The sequence below is a fragment of the Pleurodeles waltl genome, chromosome 5, assembly GCF_031143425.1.
Source record: "Pleurodeles waltl isolate 20211129_DDA chromosome 5, aPleWal1.hap1.20221129, whole genome shotgun sequence".
Classification (NCBI taxonomy): Eukaryota; Metazoa; Chordata; class Amphibia; order Caudata; family Salamandridae; genus Pleurodeles; species Pleurodeles waltl.
In genome coordinates, this window is record NC_090444.1 from 1,325,905,664 (window position 1) to 1,325,924,521 (window position 18,858).

Sequence of the window (18,858 nt, forward strand, 5' to 3'; positions counted from 1 at the left end):
TCAGTTGACTTAGGGTCCCACCGTGGCTGAGCTAATCCTTTCTACTATCCCATTGCTGACGCTGACCAGACGGATGTCCAACTGACAAAGAGAAATCACAGCTTGCTGATCCATTAAAGAGAGGTATAACAAAATGCTATTGTTTCTGTTGTATGTTTTGTTCTTTCTTTAGGTACCAACCGCTATTTTGATAGAGCCCTAGTTAGATGTTTTCCAAATTCACTTTCGACTAAAATTGTTTTGCATGAAGCCCACACATGCTATTCTAATTGGAGGGTTAGTTAGTATGCCCAATGTGTTGGAAATGTTATTAACTAAGAGTTGATTTTGTTCATCTGTTGAATCTAGATGTATGCTATCTCTGTGGTTCAATTATTAGTTCTACTAATTTGCACTGTAACTCTTGAATATTTCATTATAAATGTATCAGTTAAATTGAGATGCTTTTGATGCTTTGGTCAGCCTGTGTTGTTTGTCTATGCATATAATTTAGTATTGAGACTATTTTATGTAATATTCACATTGTTAACGTAGGGAAATAAACTTGCTCATTTTACTAAAAGGCGTGATTATTCATGGCCACATGGGCACATGGTGCATAAAGATTATTGACTCAAAGATTTGATAATTGATTTAATGATCATGTTATGTTGTTGTTGGTCAGATTATGAGTAAAGATTGTTTACATGGTGGAATCACTCTAAGCACAGTCAAAAGGTCCATCGAACCTCTAACGCGTCCCCTTATAAATAAAAAATAGAAGGCCAAGTAAGGCCAGACATGCTCACAAACGTGACTGGTGTAAAGGAGCAATAGCTCACTTAAACCTAGGTGGGTTAAAGCAATATATGATGAAAGACCCATCACTATGAAAAGCAATAAAGGAACAGGATAAGGAGAAGATTTTAAAAAGCCTACAGAGCTGCCAGTATCACCAATTATCTTGCCTGAACCCAGACTCTTCCTGCTTATTCCTCTTTCTTCATAGATCTTTGCACGTGTTTTCATGGTGTTTATTTAGGCAGATCAGAGTCAGGGGGATAAAATATAATAAAATGTCTATTTGTCCAATTTATAAGATGTGTTAGAAATCTACTTGTCCTGTAAAAAAGCACCCATCCCGTTTGGTGCTATGGAGGGAGATGACAACATATGGGAGTGTTCTCAATATAACAGGGTTTTGATAACCTCCTCTCTGATTATGTTAGGCCGTTTGTATTAAGATTTGGGTTCTAGTATAGCTCTAATTATGTTACCTTTCTGGTTTTACCAGACTCTGAATTCGCCAAAGCTCTATTTATGTCAAATCCTTGACACTTCACAGAGTCTGTGCATGCAGATGCTCACCTTTTGAATGGTCTCTGTGAAGGCCAACTTGCTGATATTGGGATGCCATTGAATGTGCCGGTGCTTTCATTATACTTGAGCTCTGATCATAGCATAGTTATAACTGCATCACTGTTTTAATTGTTTGGCTGCTCTCTTTACGTTCTGGAGATTTTTTTGAGACTTGTTCAAGCATTTTTAATTTAAAAGCATACATGTCACATTACAAAATGTTACTGTAAAAAAACTAACATTGATTTGGAAGTCAATTGCTTAAGATACCAACTCAGGACCAAGGAGACCGACTATTGGGCTGATCTTCAGCAACACACCACATAATGTAATTCCTGAGCAGATCACGTTATTTCACTGTGACTCAGTTCCTTTGTGAGCATATTCTTAGTGAAAAATACATGACGGGCAATTACACTTTACAACTTGTAAGGTCTTGACCAAAATACTATCATCTTGAATATTAAACCTATTTACACAAAAGTTGGTTTTGCACTTGAAAAATCATTTACTGTTAACATGTAGATGGAAATGAGTCTTTCCAGGGCTGGAATGCTTGTGAGTTTCTGCACAGCCACAACGCACATATTTAGAGGTATTTACAGACTCCTTTGCAACACTATTCCCATCTAACAAGGGCAGGGATCATTTTATTTCTATATTGGGAAGTAACCCCTTTCTTTAAAAAACAAGATGGGGGCGTACCAAAAGACATTTCCTTCTGTGGAGATATAAAAATATTTTAAGAATTGAATATGGACTTGTTCTGCATATTTTCGAATATACATACATATTTGTGCTCATGTGAAAATGAAATTCAATAATATTTTCAAGGAGTACTCCTGGAATTCCTTTGGTGCTTTTCTATGGGAAAGGTGCGAATCTGTGTGGGAGGTAGTGTGCTTTTCTAATTCCTTTATTTCTTTTCCTAGCTCATCCAAGCACCTCTTCTTCTGTTTTTTGCGCCCCCATCCCATATCAGAGACAGAGCATGTCCCCTTTTCACTGCTTTGTATGCCTCAAAAAATGTAGTTTGGGAGACTACTGTTCCCTAATTTTCAGTGAAGATTTTATACGTCCCTAGATGGAGTCCCTTTACAATTTTGTCACTTTTGAGGTATCAGGGGTTTTGTTCCAATTGTCTGTGTTTGTTGCCTTGCTTACCCTGTAGCGTAACCCAGGTCGGTGCGGGTCTGAAATGCCTTTTCTGAGATACTTGGCCCCTGAAAAATTAAAAAGAGATGCATGCTGTGTCAGGAGATTGTCCAGCTGGGAGAGGCTGTCCTACGACTCCAGAATATGTGTATTGTTGTACCCCGGGGTTATGCAAACTCCAGATATCTGTTGGACCCAGGGGGTTCAAGAAACTGGATAGTTGTGATTTTTCCATTTTTCCCCTTCCCTAAAGGGTTTCTATCTTTCTCTTCTGCGGCCTCATCATTGATGTCGCCTCCCCATTTCAGATTTTCTTCTGGAACCTGCATCAGAAGCATGGCTATCTTGGGTGTGTGACTTGCTGTAGTCTAGGAGGAATGTGGACCAAGCAAAGGTTACATTTTAGACCATCCCATCACCCTATTTGGGCAAAATATCGTCCCAGAGGGTCTGAAAAGCTTTTGCTGGGGACATGGTGTGTTGACTTATGGATGGGTAAAGATGCCTACGACTTGCGAGTCTGATGTATATCCTGCAAGCGCCCGCATAATGTAGCTGTATCTGTCTAAGGCTTTATAGTGGTTGCCCTTCCTTAAGGTGAGTCTCTTGAAATAACACTGTATCCGATGCCTCTCTTTTTATGTACTATAGGGCCACCCCTCATTTGAGGGGGCACTTATGAGGAGGCTTGAAAGGAGCACACATCGAGAATGTCAGGATGAAATTAAGGTCCCACTGAGACATAATAAAAGGAAAAGGGGGAAACATATGTACAAGACCCTTTAAAAAGCTATTTACAATAGGGGACTTAAAGAGAGTTGTTCAGGCAGCTGCAAGAAGCCAGACAGAGCAGAAAGGTATCCCTTCAGAGTGCCCAAAGCAGAGCCCTGCTGTGCAAGTGTAAGAATAAAAAGAAGAGCATCAGAAACGGAGGCAGAAAGCAGATCAATGGACTTTTTTGTACAATATAATATAAATTTCTTCCGCCCGCTGGCATATATCATCTTGATAGAGGGACGTCAGGCTGCCAAAATAACATTGCAGACTTCGGGAGGTCGAAAGCTGTCAACTGTCACCGCTCACTCTCCATGCAAGAAGGCTGGTAGTTGACAGGTTCGGGTGGATGATCCTCCCCTGCTGCTGTGGCAGAAGATCCTGATTTGAGGTTCCTGATTTGAGGTTCGACACACATATTCAGTAGCTCATAATACCAAACTCTCCATGCTCAGTCCGAAGCCACAAGGATTATTTGTGCATGGTCATTCCTGATCTTCTTGAGAACTCCTGGCAGGAGTGATATTGGTGGAAAGGCATACAGGAGGCCTGAGCTCCACTCGAAACAAAAGCAAGAGCTGAATTGAAAACACCAGCATGTAAAACTGCTGACGTTGCCCATCCTAGTCAGAGGCGAACAGATCTAACCCAGGCTCTCCCCACTGCTGAAAGGGACTTAGTGCCACCTCTGGATGGAGATGGCACTTGTGATCCGCTAGGCTGAGTTCATCCACTCTGGTGTTGCTCAACCACCTGGGATATGTCCTGCTGTTCTAACCATGTCTAGAGTTGCTGAGCTTCTTGACAAATGGTCAACAGCCCCACCCCACCCTGTTTGTTGACCGCATGGCAGTGGTGTTGTCTGTTAACACCTGCACCAGCCTTCACTTGATGGAGAGTAGAAAGATTTCAATGCCATTCTGATCACACGGAGCTCCAGCATGTTTATGTGATGTCTGGATTCCATTGGAGACCAGAGGAAACTGCTGTCCCATCCAAGGAGTGATGCATCTGCCACTGCTGGGAGATCTGGTTGGGGAAAGGAGGGAGGTCTGCCTCTGACCCAATTGCAGTTTGTTAGCCACCACTTCAGGTCTTTTGCAGTACCCTTCAAGATCTGGACCATGTCAGAGAGATTCCCCCGAAGCGGCGCCAGTGGAACTTCAGGTCCAATTGCAGAGCCCACATATGCCATTTGGCATGTGTTTCCAGCAGGATGCAGGAGGCTATGAGGCTCAGCAGTCTCAGAATCATTCTTACCAAAATCTAGGATAGAGGCTGAAACATCAGTATCATAGCCTGGATACCGTGGACTCACTACTCAGGAAGATAAGCCCAAAACTGCACAGTGTCCAGAACAGCTCTGATGAAAGGGAGCATCTGACAGAGAGGCTCATCATAGTATGGAGGTGGGAGACGACAGCTTGGGGCGAGCCAGGCTTCAACAGCCAATCATCAAGATAGGGGAAGACTGGCACCCCGGATCTCCGCAGATGTGCTGCAACCACCGCCATCACCTTGGTTAACACCCAAAGGGTGCTTGTAAGGCCAAAGGGGAGCAAGGTGACTTGAAAATGCTCATGGTCTACCGTAAACTGCATGTAACGCCGATGGTAGCGGGAATGTCAACTGCAGCCCACTTCTGACGCTGGAACACTCTCTATGGCTCCCTTGGGCAAGAGAGCCAAGACTTCCTCGCGGAGCAAGGACAAATGATCCTCTGCCAGCCGGTCATAAGTTGGAGGCATTGAGGGACGTGAGGATTCAAAGGGGAGAGCATAGCCCCGCCAAATGATCTGAAGAGCCCACCTGTCCGACGTTATGGACTGCCAGTGGTGGGGATGATGGTGGATTGTGGCACTAACTGGACCCTCAGAATCTAAAATGGCGAGATTAGGAGGGTTTAGACAGTAGCAGCGGGGGAGGCGAGAGGGAATAAACATTTAATTTAATTTAAAAAGGAAAACACTTACTTCCTCCGCCGCACCTCTGTCCCTCAACACTCCTCTGCCTCTGTAAGCACAGGCTCCCCGCCTTCCCTGTGCAATCCTGACGCTGCTTAGAGCAGCTAGCCACCAGGTAGGAACGGCACCCTCGCTGAGGCAGGGAAGGCTGCACAGGAAGGTGGCTGGTTTAGGGTTGATGCGGTTGAATGCCCCTTCCGTAGCCACAAAAGGAGCCAAAGGCAGACTGGGGATGCAGGGCAGCTGAGAGGCCCAAGGGCTTAGCTGTAGCCCACAAGTCCTTAAAGTGCTCCAACGCTGAGTCTGCCTTGTCTCCGAAGAGATGGTTACTATCAAAGGGCATGTCCATGATGGAAGCCAAAATATCCCCTGAAAAGCTAGAAGTTCTCAGCCAGATGTGGCGTCTAAGTGTCACCGTTGATGAACAGCTCTTCCCAGTGAGTCGGTTGTGTCCAAACAACAGAGGAGAGTGAACTTTGCTGCGTCTCTCCCATCTGTGACAGCTTGGGACCCAGAGAGCAACACAATTTTGCAAATGTGCTAAATGTCTTCTGAAAAGAAGAAGGATACATACACAAACCTGGATAGGCAGCTATCAAGCATCTTGCAAGGTCAAAAGCGAGTGAGACATTTAGCTCACTCACATAAGTTGATAACTTTGCACTTTGTGAACCCGGACACATTTTCTAACTTCATCAGGCTTTGTTGTGCAAGGGAATACTCAAGCATAAATTAGTTTAGGGAAATCTCTAACCTATAGTTAATGAAGACACAATGGTATTTCTATTTCTGACTCAAGCTTAATGGCTGGCAGCTCAGACTATTCAGCTTTAATAAGAATGTTTTTAGATGAGCAAGTCAAATGTTGGCAGACCATCATACAATAATTTGTCAAAATAATTTTCCAATGAGATGATTAGACCTACATTTGATTTTGTTGACATATTTCTTTCAGTCGAGTGGAATCAATGAAAACCAACTGCCTGAAACTCAACTCGGACGGGACGGAAGTGTTGATTTTCGAGAACAAGAACTCCCCCATGGATTCCATTTGGTGTCGTCAGAGCTCAGCCCAACACTGACACCGCCAACCATCTAGTAACCTGGGAACTATCTTAGACGACAAACTCAACTTGGCCTCACAGGTGCTGAAGCAGATGTCTTGATTAGAATTTATTAATGAATGATTACGTATTTTGAATAATGACTTATGTAGAAGAATGAATAACACAGAAAATAATGTGCATGTTTGAAATTGTGACCTCGGAGAATGGCCACCAGTGTTCACGAAATGTACTAAATAATTATTTATCCATATAAAATATTGAAAATGTATTAAGAATAATGTAGTAATATGTTATATTAAGGGTTATGAAATAAATATGTCCCTGCTTATTAATAGTGGACCTTAACTTAGCGATTGTCTTGGCTTAATTTTGCCAGGCCTCATGTAGAAGCTGTATTTCTTAGCATTTAATACAAAAGGCTGACAGAATAAACTAACTTTGAAATGCTCATTGTTTTAATAAAATGCTTAGCAGAAACATTCTATGGGAACTGATGGACAGGAGATGATGTCTCTAGCAATGTATCTAATAGTGTGTAATGTGCATGAGATACACTTTCCCAGGACGCGAACAATGAAGACACTGACTGGAGACGAAGATGTAACAAAATTGATACCTGACGAGCCGGATGATGTGAACATCATAAAGCAGACCATTCAATGACATGTGAACTGTGAAATATTAGAATTCATAGATTTGGTTAACGGACATTATTGGGTAGACTAATAACGTATGATTAACTGACCAATCGGAAATTGGGGGATAGTTTGGGAAACTTTGATATAATGACGTGGCAGAGGGAAAAGAGAGCAGATCTTACCCATGTTGTGAGATGTGATATTTGGAAAAGAAGAGATTGAGATTCTGTCATTGGGTTCTGTCATTGACTGAGAGCCTGATGTTTTGCCGATCGACTGATGACCTGAGGATCAAGACTGATTCTGCTGCGTGGATAGGTAGATATAGCAATGACTGAAATGCATTTTCATGCTTTTTCTTTCTCAGTACCAACTGCGCTGACTTAGTACTTCCTTTAGTTAGGTGTTTTTTTTTCAAATTTGGGTTCTTAATTGTTTTGCATGAAGCCCCACATGCTAATGCTAATTGGTATTAGCTGAGGTCACTCTCGTGACGACTGACAAATTACAGAGACAATGGTTGAAGGACTATCTTGCTGAACTTGATGGATGCCATAACTTTGCTGAATTGGGTTTTACTAATTTTATGTGTTGATGCCTTAGAATGTCTTTTGATTCAAGCTTTGATTAGATGACGTCTTTTGCAATTTGCTGATTAGCATGTGTTATTAAAATTGTTTTGATTTGAGTTGATGATTAAGATTCATGACTTGGTATTGTTAATGGAAGGGAAATAAACTTATACCTAAAGGTGTGGTTATTTATGGCTGAAGAGCCATGGTGTGTGAAAATTACTGACTCCATTGAATGTTGATTTGACTAATGGTTATTGATTATTTTGTGTTGATTATTGATTCTGTGCTAAAACTAAGGTAAGAACACCCTATACGAATCAAAAGGTTCATCGACCCATACCCGTCCCCTTTGTAAATTTACTTGATTAAGGACCGATGCGCTAGCACAGGTGAATACAGTCAACTCCTCCTGCTTCTATGTACTACACATCCTCAGAAAAATCCTCAAATGTTTCCCTAAGATTACCAGGTTCCTCTAATCAAGCCTCTAACCAAGCCTTAGTCCCCAGCACACTAGCCTACAACAACACACACTAGGCCAGAATCTCCAACCACCTCCCCCACTGACTTCAGACCATCCAAAACACAGCAGCTGGACTCATCATGGACCTCCCACGATAGACATTCCACACCTCGGAGAACTCCACTAGTTACCTATTCATAAAAGCTACCAATTTAACCTCCTCAGGCACACATACAAGGCACTACACAACACTGACCAGCATACCTTAATTGCCACCTTGACTTGCACCAACCCACCAGACACCTACGCTCTGCCTCACTCTACATCAAATTTCCTCCCCATCTGCAAAAGTAAAGCAGGTTTTCCAGCCTTCTCCTAAGTTTCACCCAAAACATGGACCAGCCTCCTTCTACACATCAGGGTCTCATCCTTGCTTCTTGAATTCTTCAAGAGGCTGAAGACCTGGCTCTTCAACTAACTCCCAACAGATGACCTACACACCTGCTTGAGCCTTTGGGTGAAAAGTTGCATTCCACAAATCCATGAAACATAACATAAAAGATGGATCCACCTGTCTATCAAAGTAGGCATTGCTCTATTAGAATCAACTGAAGAAGAGACAATGTAGTTTTAGGACTGGAATACATTTGACTGATCAACAAGGTGTAAAAACATAGTGCAGTGACGAACAGAGGCAAGTGGTTGTTTCATTTACCTTCATGAATACTGCTGTCCAGTAGAATAGGATTGCCAGATGATTGCACCACATTTCCTTGATCGTCAAAGTCAACTTTTAAAAATCCAAGGTACTTTCCAAAAGCGTAAGCCTGCACAACAGGCACAGCACGACCATCATCTGAGGTTACCATGAATGGATAGGGCCCCGCCGGTATTTCACTGGAAGGTGGGGAGCCTAAAAAACATATGAATACAGTTTAAGACAAATATCCCACTTCTAGTAGAGAACTTCCAACGTACTTCCTAAACCATGGAAACATCATGACTGTCTGGAAGTTTCAGTTTAATGACAGGCATTACTGATATACAGTCTGAAATGTTTGATGAACATGTTAGGGAACCGTCAAGCAAGCACAATCCAGCCAATACGTCTCTGATGCTTTCACCCATCCGAGCTTATAGAGAAGCATTAAAAATAAAAAAATAAAAAATAAAAATATACTTTTGTTAGGGAATTCTACCGCTAAGTCTTTTGTGCATTTATTTTCTTCCACAAGTTTAGCCTTTTGGGTGTATACAACAAGGGAAGAGCAACCGTCTGCTTCTCGCACTTCTAGGCAAAGATTTCCACATTCACTTTAAAGCAGAACTCTGCACCACTAAAGAGACTAAAAGGCAGCTTTGCTGGCATCAAAATAATGCCCTGGGGCATGAAGCATCCCTGACTTTCTGTAGCGATCAGGATGTGCAAGCAGCAAGGGTTTGAAAGCAATCCCTCAAGTTAAGTAAAGCAAGCTTTATTTCACGAAGTAACACAGGCGAGCAGCACCAGTGTCGCCATATCCAAGTCAACAGCTCAGCATTTTCAAACACTAACATTCTGTAAAACTAGCCTCACGCTGAGCATTGCTGAGCAGCCGTGCAGATCCTTCTAGCCCAACCACTTATACACCAGAATACTACATGGCTTTTCCTCTTTAAAAAGCACAAAAACATTTAGTTAACAAAATAGGACTAGTAGGTAACATATGAAGATTATTGAAGAATCCTGTCAACAAACACAACAGTCTTAAAAAATATGCATAACTTTACAAAAAAACAGTAACTCTATAAATTAAACAAAAAAACACTTGCAACAAAGTACATCAATCACAGGCTTGAATGGAAACCCTAGGGACACGAGTGCTTCTAAATAACATAATAGCATCACTGATCAACCAAACGATCACACTCATTTACGGTCGACCCACTCGTTCCTTTTATCAGCCTTGACTAGTTTTTCACCATTGCACCACTGATGTCCAGTGACGCAAATGCCATTTGCACAAACTTTATCAATCACAACTGACTCTCTATATAATGGTACCGTTTTCTTAACATGTCCAATTTTATTAATGAGCATCACATCACCAACTTGAAAAAAACATGTCCTTCCCATCTGCAAAAATAGAACAGGTGTTCTAGCCTTCTACATTTCACCCAAAACATGGAACAGCCTCCCTCTACACATCAGGGCCTCATCCTTGCTTCTTAAATTCCACAAGAGGCTGAAGGTCCAGTTTTCTTAATGAACATCACATCACCAACTTGAAAAAACCCGTCATTCACAGATTTCTTTGCATCATGTCCCCACGTTTGCTTGTTTTGAGCATCCTCTACCTCACAGCATGATCCACATCAGCACTCTTCTCACCACTGCCTAAGAACTGCTTCATCACGCTGGACACAATTCGGACACAGGTTTTCTCCCTCTCAAGAGCTGAAACAGTGAAACACCAATACAGGAATATGGTGGTATTCTGTAAAAACCAAACCAAAGCAAATTTCTGATGGCCCTCTCCAACTTCCACTTATTAATGCAAGCCCAATTTATAACATTACTTGCCACATGGTTCATTTCCTCAAACCCTATTTGTGGAGGGATGAAATAGTGAACTCTTTAAATGCTTCACACATGCATATTTTAAGAATTTTTCCATCTCCTCACTTACAAATTTAACGTTGTTGTTTGATACCAAAGATACCAAAGATTCAGGAAAATCTTATTTTGAAAACATTTCTTTGAAAACTCTGTTACAATTTTGGGGTGTGAATCAGACACAAATTTCACTTCTGGACATTTAAAAAAAAAAAACTGTATTTTATTGATTTTAGTCAAACCGTACAAGATAAAAATACAGTGCAGGTTATCAGTGTCACACTTTTCTCCTCAGAGGTACACAATATCAACAGCCAGAGACATGATTACTCTCATAATGTCAAGTATTGTAACATGAGTATGGTGCATATATTGGCAGGAGCAGGTTGTTGAATGAGCCAAGTCCATGAGCGATACATCAAAGAGGAAACATCGCATTACTTCACTTGGTCGTCACATTTTTAGCAGTATTATCATCACCTAAGTTAATCAGTCCTCTAAGTCAGAACCACTCTTGAAGCTCGTTTGCACCCTGATGGCACTTCAACAGGCTGATGGGCCTTCCTGGGATAGATGGGAGGGAGGAGCCGGCACTTACACCTGAATAGGGCTGTGCCCCTCCTCACCCGTACCGGTTTGCACCCTGATGGCACTTCACCAGTCTGATGGGTCTTCCTGGGCTAGATGAGAGGGAGGAGCCAACACTTACACCTGAATAGGGCTGTGCCCCTCCTCACACAAAGGGCTGCATACCCCCCTGTAGAGTGTCTTAGGCCAGGGAAGGAAGGGCAAGGATCTTGTGTTCTTCAAAGGCCTCTTTAAAGTCTCCACCACTTCAAAGGAGCATTTGGACACAAGTACTGGATCCCAAACCCAACCAAATCACTCTACTGGAACCAAGGACATTCTGCCAGGAAAAAAAGACTGCACCATTCCTTAACATCAACAGCAACAATAAGAAACACTTTTCATGGCATCTGACATAGGAAACCTTAATAAATAATCTGCCTTAACATTTTTGTTATGTTTTCACCAATAAGAATGAACACAAGCTGCTTATGTCTGCCATTATGGTGAACCTTCTCCCTCACAAACAAGATCCAAACATTTCCACACCCTAGCAGTTCCTTTTCAGTAAATTAGATTTGTTGTTTTTCAAGTTTTCCAAGTCTAAGTGAAGCACACCAAAGAGTACATTCCTCTTCCCTATTCTTTTCAGAAAACACAGCTCCTAAATCAATGTTGCTGGCATCAACTGTGACCAAACAAGGCAAAGAGGGATCATATGGTTTGTGGGTTTTGGCACACAACTCATGCAAATCTTTTCTCATTCACACAAAAGCTTCCTCACACTTCTGATCCCACTCAAAAGGGACATCCGTGCAAAACAACTTAGTGAAAGGAGCCATGGCACTATGATGGATTTTAGAACAATTTCCTCATTAGGATCCATATTCTCTTTCACTATTGTTTCAGACCTAAGTTCATGATGTTTATTGGTTCTGTGTGGCTTTCATCTAGCTCTTTACTACAGATTTTCGATATCTCAATACTTTTATATTGCTAATTTTCTCCAGTGGACAGGGCTTTGTTATGCTCAATAAATTTTGGTGGATACCTTTGTCAAAATAATGGCTTGCACACTGATCTCTAACCAGTTGGTCATTGTACTCACCAAACTGGCATTGAGACATGAGACAGCAGAGAGCAGTAATATACAAATCAACACTCTCTGATTGATTTTGCCAGGGTGTGCACACTGAACATAACTGAGCAGCCCATGCAGATGATCCCAGCCTACCAATAAGGAAAAATATTTAAATCACTCTCCATTGCAAGGAAGTGATACTGCAGGCACAGGCTCCACTGCCAGCCCCAGCAAGACAGCACACATGTAAACAGACAAAGGACACTGCATCACCGACAATGATTCAGGTGCTCTTCTCTCTGCCAAGGAAGAACTTGGGTACTTGATATATTGCATGTACATCACCATAGTGTGCAATAACTATTAAACAATTAAACAGAACCAAATTAAGCAATTATTGTTAAAAAATGACTAGAAGAAAGTAACAACCCAAGAAAAGAGCACAAAGAAACAAGCATTAGCAGAGCCAATAGGCCTCCGCTCTGTGATCTATTTCCTTTGTCAGTCACTTTTAGACAGTTGCACAGCATCCGCATGCTGTATAGTGTAGCTATATTTTTAAAAAATAAACCAAAGTCTTTGACATGGCCGTCCACGTCATTTTGTAGGCGCTTGCGCCACGCATGCGTACGCCTATAAAATGATGCAGGTGTTTTTTTTTCATTTTAATTACCAGTCTGAGTTGGATCTGGCGGGGCGAGGAGAGAGGAAAGATTATAAGGGATTGTGGGGCTAATGGTGAAGTGATATGGAGGAGGGTGGAGGGGGAACTCCATAGCAACACAGGAAGAAATGCGAAAGCAACAAAGAAGGGCAGGAGCGAAAGAAACACCAGGGCCACAGGAAAACAACACGGAGGGTGTGGGTAAGGGAAAAGCAGTTTGGCAACAGAAAGCAACATGGAGTGCATGCGGAGAGAGATGTACATGTGGGAGACACCTCTAAAACACACACACTCTAATGGAGTGCTTCACACAAAAGAAAAAAAGTAATGCTTGAAAAGCAAGCAGTGGAATCTGCGATGCCAGCCAAGCAAAGAGAGAATGCTCCATGGGAGGGAAAAACACAAGATTGACAGACCACCACACTCATAATGAGCCTTTCAGTCATCACAAGCACCATTGTTTAAGGTGGTAAAATAGCGCTACTCCAGCTTTTAAACTATTTAAGACACCAGTTAGCCTAAACTTGTGCAGAATACTATCTTAAAATATTGTTTCAAGTGCCTACTTTATGTGCTCACTTTAAGAGATACAGTGCTAGCTCTGTTCAAAACTTCCAAATCATTACCCAAAATCCTATTGGTCCGGGAAAGTCAGCCACTTTACAGGAATGTGGAAAAGGGCAACGGTATTTTACTTCCTGTCGATGTTTCAGAGTACACTGTTGCATAAGGCTTATGCAATTGTTGTCTGACGATTAGCTTGCAACAGGAGAGATTAAGAATGAGCCAGGCATGCTTATTTTGTAAAATGATAAATGCTGGGGACTAGAATTTTCCTCAGAATCCCGTGTGCAGTACTATTCAAAGTCAGCATGGTGAATACCAAGGACACATAGGGCCTGATTTAGATCTTGGCGGTAACACCCGACCGTCGGTTTTCCGACTGAAATCCCGTCTGCCGTCTTGGGGGTCTGCCTGCCAGATTTAGATGTTGGTGGTCCCATAGGCGATAACCCACCTGAGTCCCGCCGACTCCGCCAAAAATTACCATCAACGTCAACGGTACCATTGGGAAGAATGGCTGGTGGCGAGACTCCAGCCACCTTTACTGCCGTGCAGATTTGGATGTGCCTTACCACCAAGCCAACTGTGGCAGTCCGACCTCCACATCTGACTTGGTGGATTAGGAGTTTAATCGGGAAATAACGTACCTTTTACCCCAATTCCACTTCCTTTTTGGACTGGCCATGACTGGACAACACCTTCTGTCACTGCTGCCACTGGACCATGGAGAAAACAAGACTCCCCCCCACACTTGTCAACTACGTTCATGTGTGCACATTGAAAGTAAACCTATACCTCTCATGTTGTGCTTCCAGTTGAGTATGTGAGTCAGTATGTGTATGTGCGATGTGATTGGCTGGCTGAGGTGGAGGGAGATGGAGTGGGTGATGTGGTTGTGTCAGTATGTGTGCCTCTTCCATTGATATTGTTGTTTATATTGTGTTGTGTTGCTGCATGCAACATTCAGGAAAGTGTTGTTGTGTGGTGGTTGTTGTAATGTGTGTAGTTGTGCTTGTGTGTGGGTGTGTTTGTGCAGATGAGTGTGTAGTTGTGTAGGTTGTGTCATGTGTGGGTGCATTGTCTATAGTCTCTGTATGTTGTGTCATGGATGTACATCAATGTGTGTTTTCGGCATGTACGTTTAGGTGTTGTAGTAGAATGGCAATGGATACGAGTGTGTATGTGATGTGTTGTGTAGTGTGTTGTGCAGGGGGATACATATGGCCGAGATACAGTGTGTGTGTGTGTGTGTGACTTACTTCTATTCCATGGCAACTGCCATTGTCTGATGTCCATTGGGTCCAGCGACATCCTCCCTCCATTAGCAATTGGCCGGCAGCACACCGCCTGTAGGACTGTAACATCTAAATATGGTCAGCTGGAACCTGCTGTCTACGAAGAGCACTCTGTTCTGGAGGCCGGGAGCTCAGTTGCAATACATATAAATATGGTGGGCAAAACACCGTCTACTTGATGGTGTTCTCGAGTCCACTGCCACGACTGATTACCAGTAAGAACGTTAAGATCTAACTCCCATAGTCCTGAATCCACCTTGTGCCTCTTCAATCCACCCTCAGACACTGTCTAGTCCTTTATCTCACTCCTTCTGTACTTTTTCACCTTTGATTTCTTTCTGTCAGTTTTTCTGTTTTTCTTCACCTTTGTTCCACCTTTTATGTTTTTCTTTCTCTAGGTCTGGGTTAAAGTCTGATGAAGAAAAATAAGTGATGGTCCCCAACAATGAGTGCCGGTGTGACCCACCTTCAACTGTCGGCTCAAATTAAGCACTGGGTTCAGGTATGCAGAGCATATCTAAATCCCATGTTAGTAAAGGTTAAGGACGAATGTCTGTGATGGTATTCACTAAATGTTAATTTATTGATAGAATATATCTACTGCAATAATTAATATAAAGCCATGTTTGAATGCCCAGCGACTGGATTTAAAAAAAAAATTGTCGGACAGATAGGTAATGCTCAACAGCTTAAACGGCAGATGCTTAAACTATGCTTGACATACTGTTTGATTCTATGAGGCTGATTACTGGAAGTAACTTACACTTTTGAGCATGTTTACATTCGTGAGTAACTTTACTACTTTTCGGTATTCACAAACTACAAGTATACATTACAATAAAAAAACAGCAGTAAGTCCAGTTCTACATATGGTCAACCACTGGTACTGCAATATTTTCCCATGGAAAATAATGGAGGTAGAGACTTAAAATAAAGGAAATAGGAAATAATGTTAAATTAAACTATTTAAAATAGTTAAGAATATAAATAAATATAAGTTAATGTGAAAAATATATCAACATTTTGCATATTTTTCCAGGATATTTCCAGGAAATGTTTGCACTGGTTATCAGTGCAGTGAATGATCAATGTGATAATTCTTTACGTTTTGCACACAAAGAGGTCATATCTATCTCGAAACATTTGCTGTGACCAATCATCCTCTACTAGTCATGGGATTCAGTAATCATAAAAACAGAATTAACGTTCCTCACCAGAAACAGCATTTTGAAGAGAGGAAAGATGCATGGTACTGTGAAATATTATGGAACAATTCTGCACAAGAAATATATAACAAACTGTATTGTGGCGGCACTTCAACAAACCAGCATTAATATCTCTCGGATGTGTGCCTTGGCTTTCAAAACGTCCCAGTCTTTCTTTTTTATGGATTTTGTTATTGTTATACAAAGCAAAACAGGTTATGGAACATCATTATGTTCCCAGATGAATAAAACATTAGGTTTGGTCTTGTTTTGTTTTCAACACCAGAGCAGTTCATGTACTTGATGGCTTTCCCCCAAATTATTTGAGTCTTGATCTAATCCGCATTCTGTCTGGCTAAAATCTGGAAATGTTCCCACCACAGGGATCGTTCCTGTCTTTATCGCCCCTGCATGTGCAGGTACAAACGAATGAGCTTCGAAACTGAAAACATCACCTGGTAGTCCTAAAGATGAACTTCACCTAAAGGAAATAAAAATCCTAAAACTCGTGCAGCAGTCGAGCAAAGAGCCGGGCATAATGTCAATGTGAGGCACATGTGAAGATAAAACACAAAACGTTCCAATGATTAAAGGGCGACTATACACCAACAATTTACCACTGAGAGTAGATTACGGATTCACCTGCTTCTTCGTCACACTACAATATATGAACAGTAGCTCATCACCATGAAAACTTACGGTCCGAAAGTAACAGTAACAAACTGTAAAGAGCAAAACTCATGTACACTGTCTACCAAATCAAATAATATATGACCCAATTTCACACAGGGTAATTTAGTTGACTGATGCATTCACTGAAAGGTTTTGTGACTGACCCAGTGGGCACAGGTTACATCCCAGAAGGTCAACTAAGCCTTTCATTCTCCTGAAGTCAATGCTACTCAGTTGGGTTACAATATACATCTATTACTATGGCTCTGACGACTCATTAAGGTGAACATGGGGTTTACTATTTCATGTTACATGTTTGTGTTATTCCGCTAGTATTTTGGTTTTAATACGTATTGCAATGCTGTCGTTTTTTTCACCGAATGTTTTTGAATTCAAATCATGATTTTTTTTTATTTATGTGGGACATGGAATTAATTGTGTTTTTTTTAATGTATTAACTTGATGAAGCAATAACATTGATTAACTAGATACAAAATAACACCAAACAGTTCCCCCTTTCACACTCCTACACTGGAACAAAATGAACTTTTAACCAAAAACACTGGTAATGTACACAAATCACAATCTGTGGGTACTATTTCTGATTGGGGTAGAGTTAGAACAATACCAGGAGAATGTTCCGCCTGCACAATGGGCAATAATTTTTGCTGGTGCTAAAACAATATAAATATTCAAGTGCTCATACATACGTGCTACTATACTCCTCCAATGAACTTCAAAGGGAGTGAATTATGCAGGGAAACAACATGTGAACAACTGCAGTATCACACAAAAAACCACAACTACCATAATGCAATGGTACACGAGAATCTGAGTTAATGACATCGTCAACTGTAATGTAACAGATGAACTGTAAAATATCCAACTGCAAGATCGATGATGTTGCAGTACGAGAGAGAGAGAGAGAGAGAGGGGGGGGGGGGGGGGGGGGTGAGAGAAAGAGAGAGGAAAAAAAGCAAAACAAAACCAACAAAAAAATACTGATTTGTTGCAGGGAGGTCACAGGGCAAGTGTTTGAATTTTCACACAAGTTACCGCTTGTAGGAGGCTGGACTGGCTTGTAGTGAGTACCAAGGGGTACTTGCACCTTGCACCAGGCCCAGTTATCCCTTATTAGTGTATAGGGTGTCTAGCAGCTTAGGCTGATAGATAATGGTAGCTTAGCAAAGCAGCTCAGGCTGAACTAGGAGACGTGTGAAGCTACTACAGTACCACTTAGTGTCATATGCACAATATCATAAGAAAACACAATACACAGTTATACTAAAAATAAAGGTACTTTATTTTTATGACAATATGCCAAAGTATCTTAGAGTGTACCCTCAGTAAGAGGATAGGAAATATACACAAGATATATATACACAATAGCAAAAATATGCAGTATAGTCTTAGAAAACAGTGCAAACAATGTATAATTACAATAGGATGCAATGGGGAAACATAGGGATAGGGGCAACACAAACCATATACTCCAAAAGTGGAATGTGAACCACGAATGGACCCCAAACCTATGTGACCTTGTAGAGGGTCGCTGGGACTATTAGAAAATAGTGAGAGTTAGAAAAATAACCCTCCCCAAGACCCTGAAAAGTGAGTGCAAAGTGCACCAAAGTTCCCCTAAGGACAAAATAGTCGTGTTAGAGGGAGAATGCAAGGAAAACACAAATCAGCAATGCAACAACGATGGATTCCTGTCTGAAGGTACCTGTGGAACAAGGGGACCAAGTCCAAAAGTCACAAGCAGCTCGGAGATGGGCAGATGCCCAAGAAATGCCAGCGGTTGGTGCAAAGAAGCTCTTACTAGGCTGAAGAACTGTGAATACTGCAGGAACGACAAGGGCTAGAGACTTCCCCTTTGGAGGATGGATCCCCCACGCCTTGGAGAGTCGTGCAGAAGTGTTTTCCCGCCGGATGGACGCCAACAAGCCTTGCTACACGCAAATCGTGCGTTTGGCGTTTTTGGACGCTGCTGGGGCCCAGGAGGGACCAGGAGGTCGCAAATTGGACCTGCAGAGAGAGGGGACGTCGAGCAAGACAAGGAGCCCTCACTGAAGCAGGTAGCACCCGGAGAAGTGCCAGAAACAGGCACTACGAGGATGCGTGAAACGGTGCTCGCCGAAGTTGCACAAAGGAGTCCCACGTCGCCGGAGACCAACTTAGAAAGTCGTGCAATGCAGGTTAGAGTGCCGTGGACCCAGGCTTGGCTGTGCACGAAGGAT

The 18,858-nt window shown here is 42.0% G+C and overlaps 1 protein-coding gene across 2 annotated transcripts in view; it reads right to left on the reverse strand.

Annotated features, from left to right (window-relative positions):
• Positions 1–18,858, reverse strand: part of NT5E (5'-nucleotidase ecto) — a 483,444-nt gene that overhangs the window by 268,724 nt on the left and 195,862 nt on the right. For both annotated transcript variants that reach the window (XM_069235588.1, XM_069235587.1), the window contains exon 4: positions 8,690–8,887. In XM_069235588.1, coding sequence (XP_069091689.1) covers positions 8,690–8,887 — 198 coding nt within the window. The remainder of the gene's footprint in view (positions 1–8,689; positions 8,888–18,858) is intronic.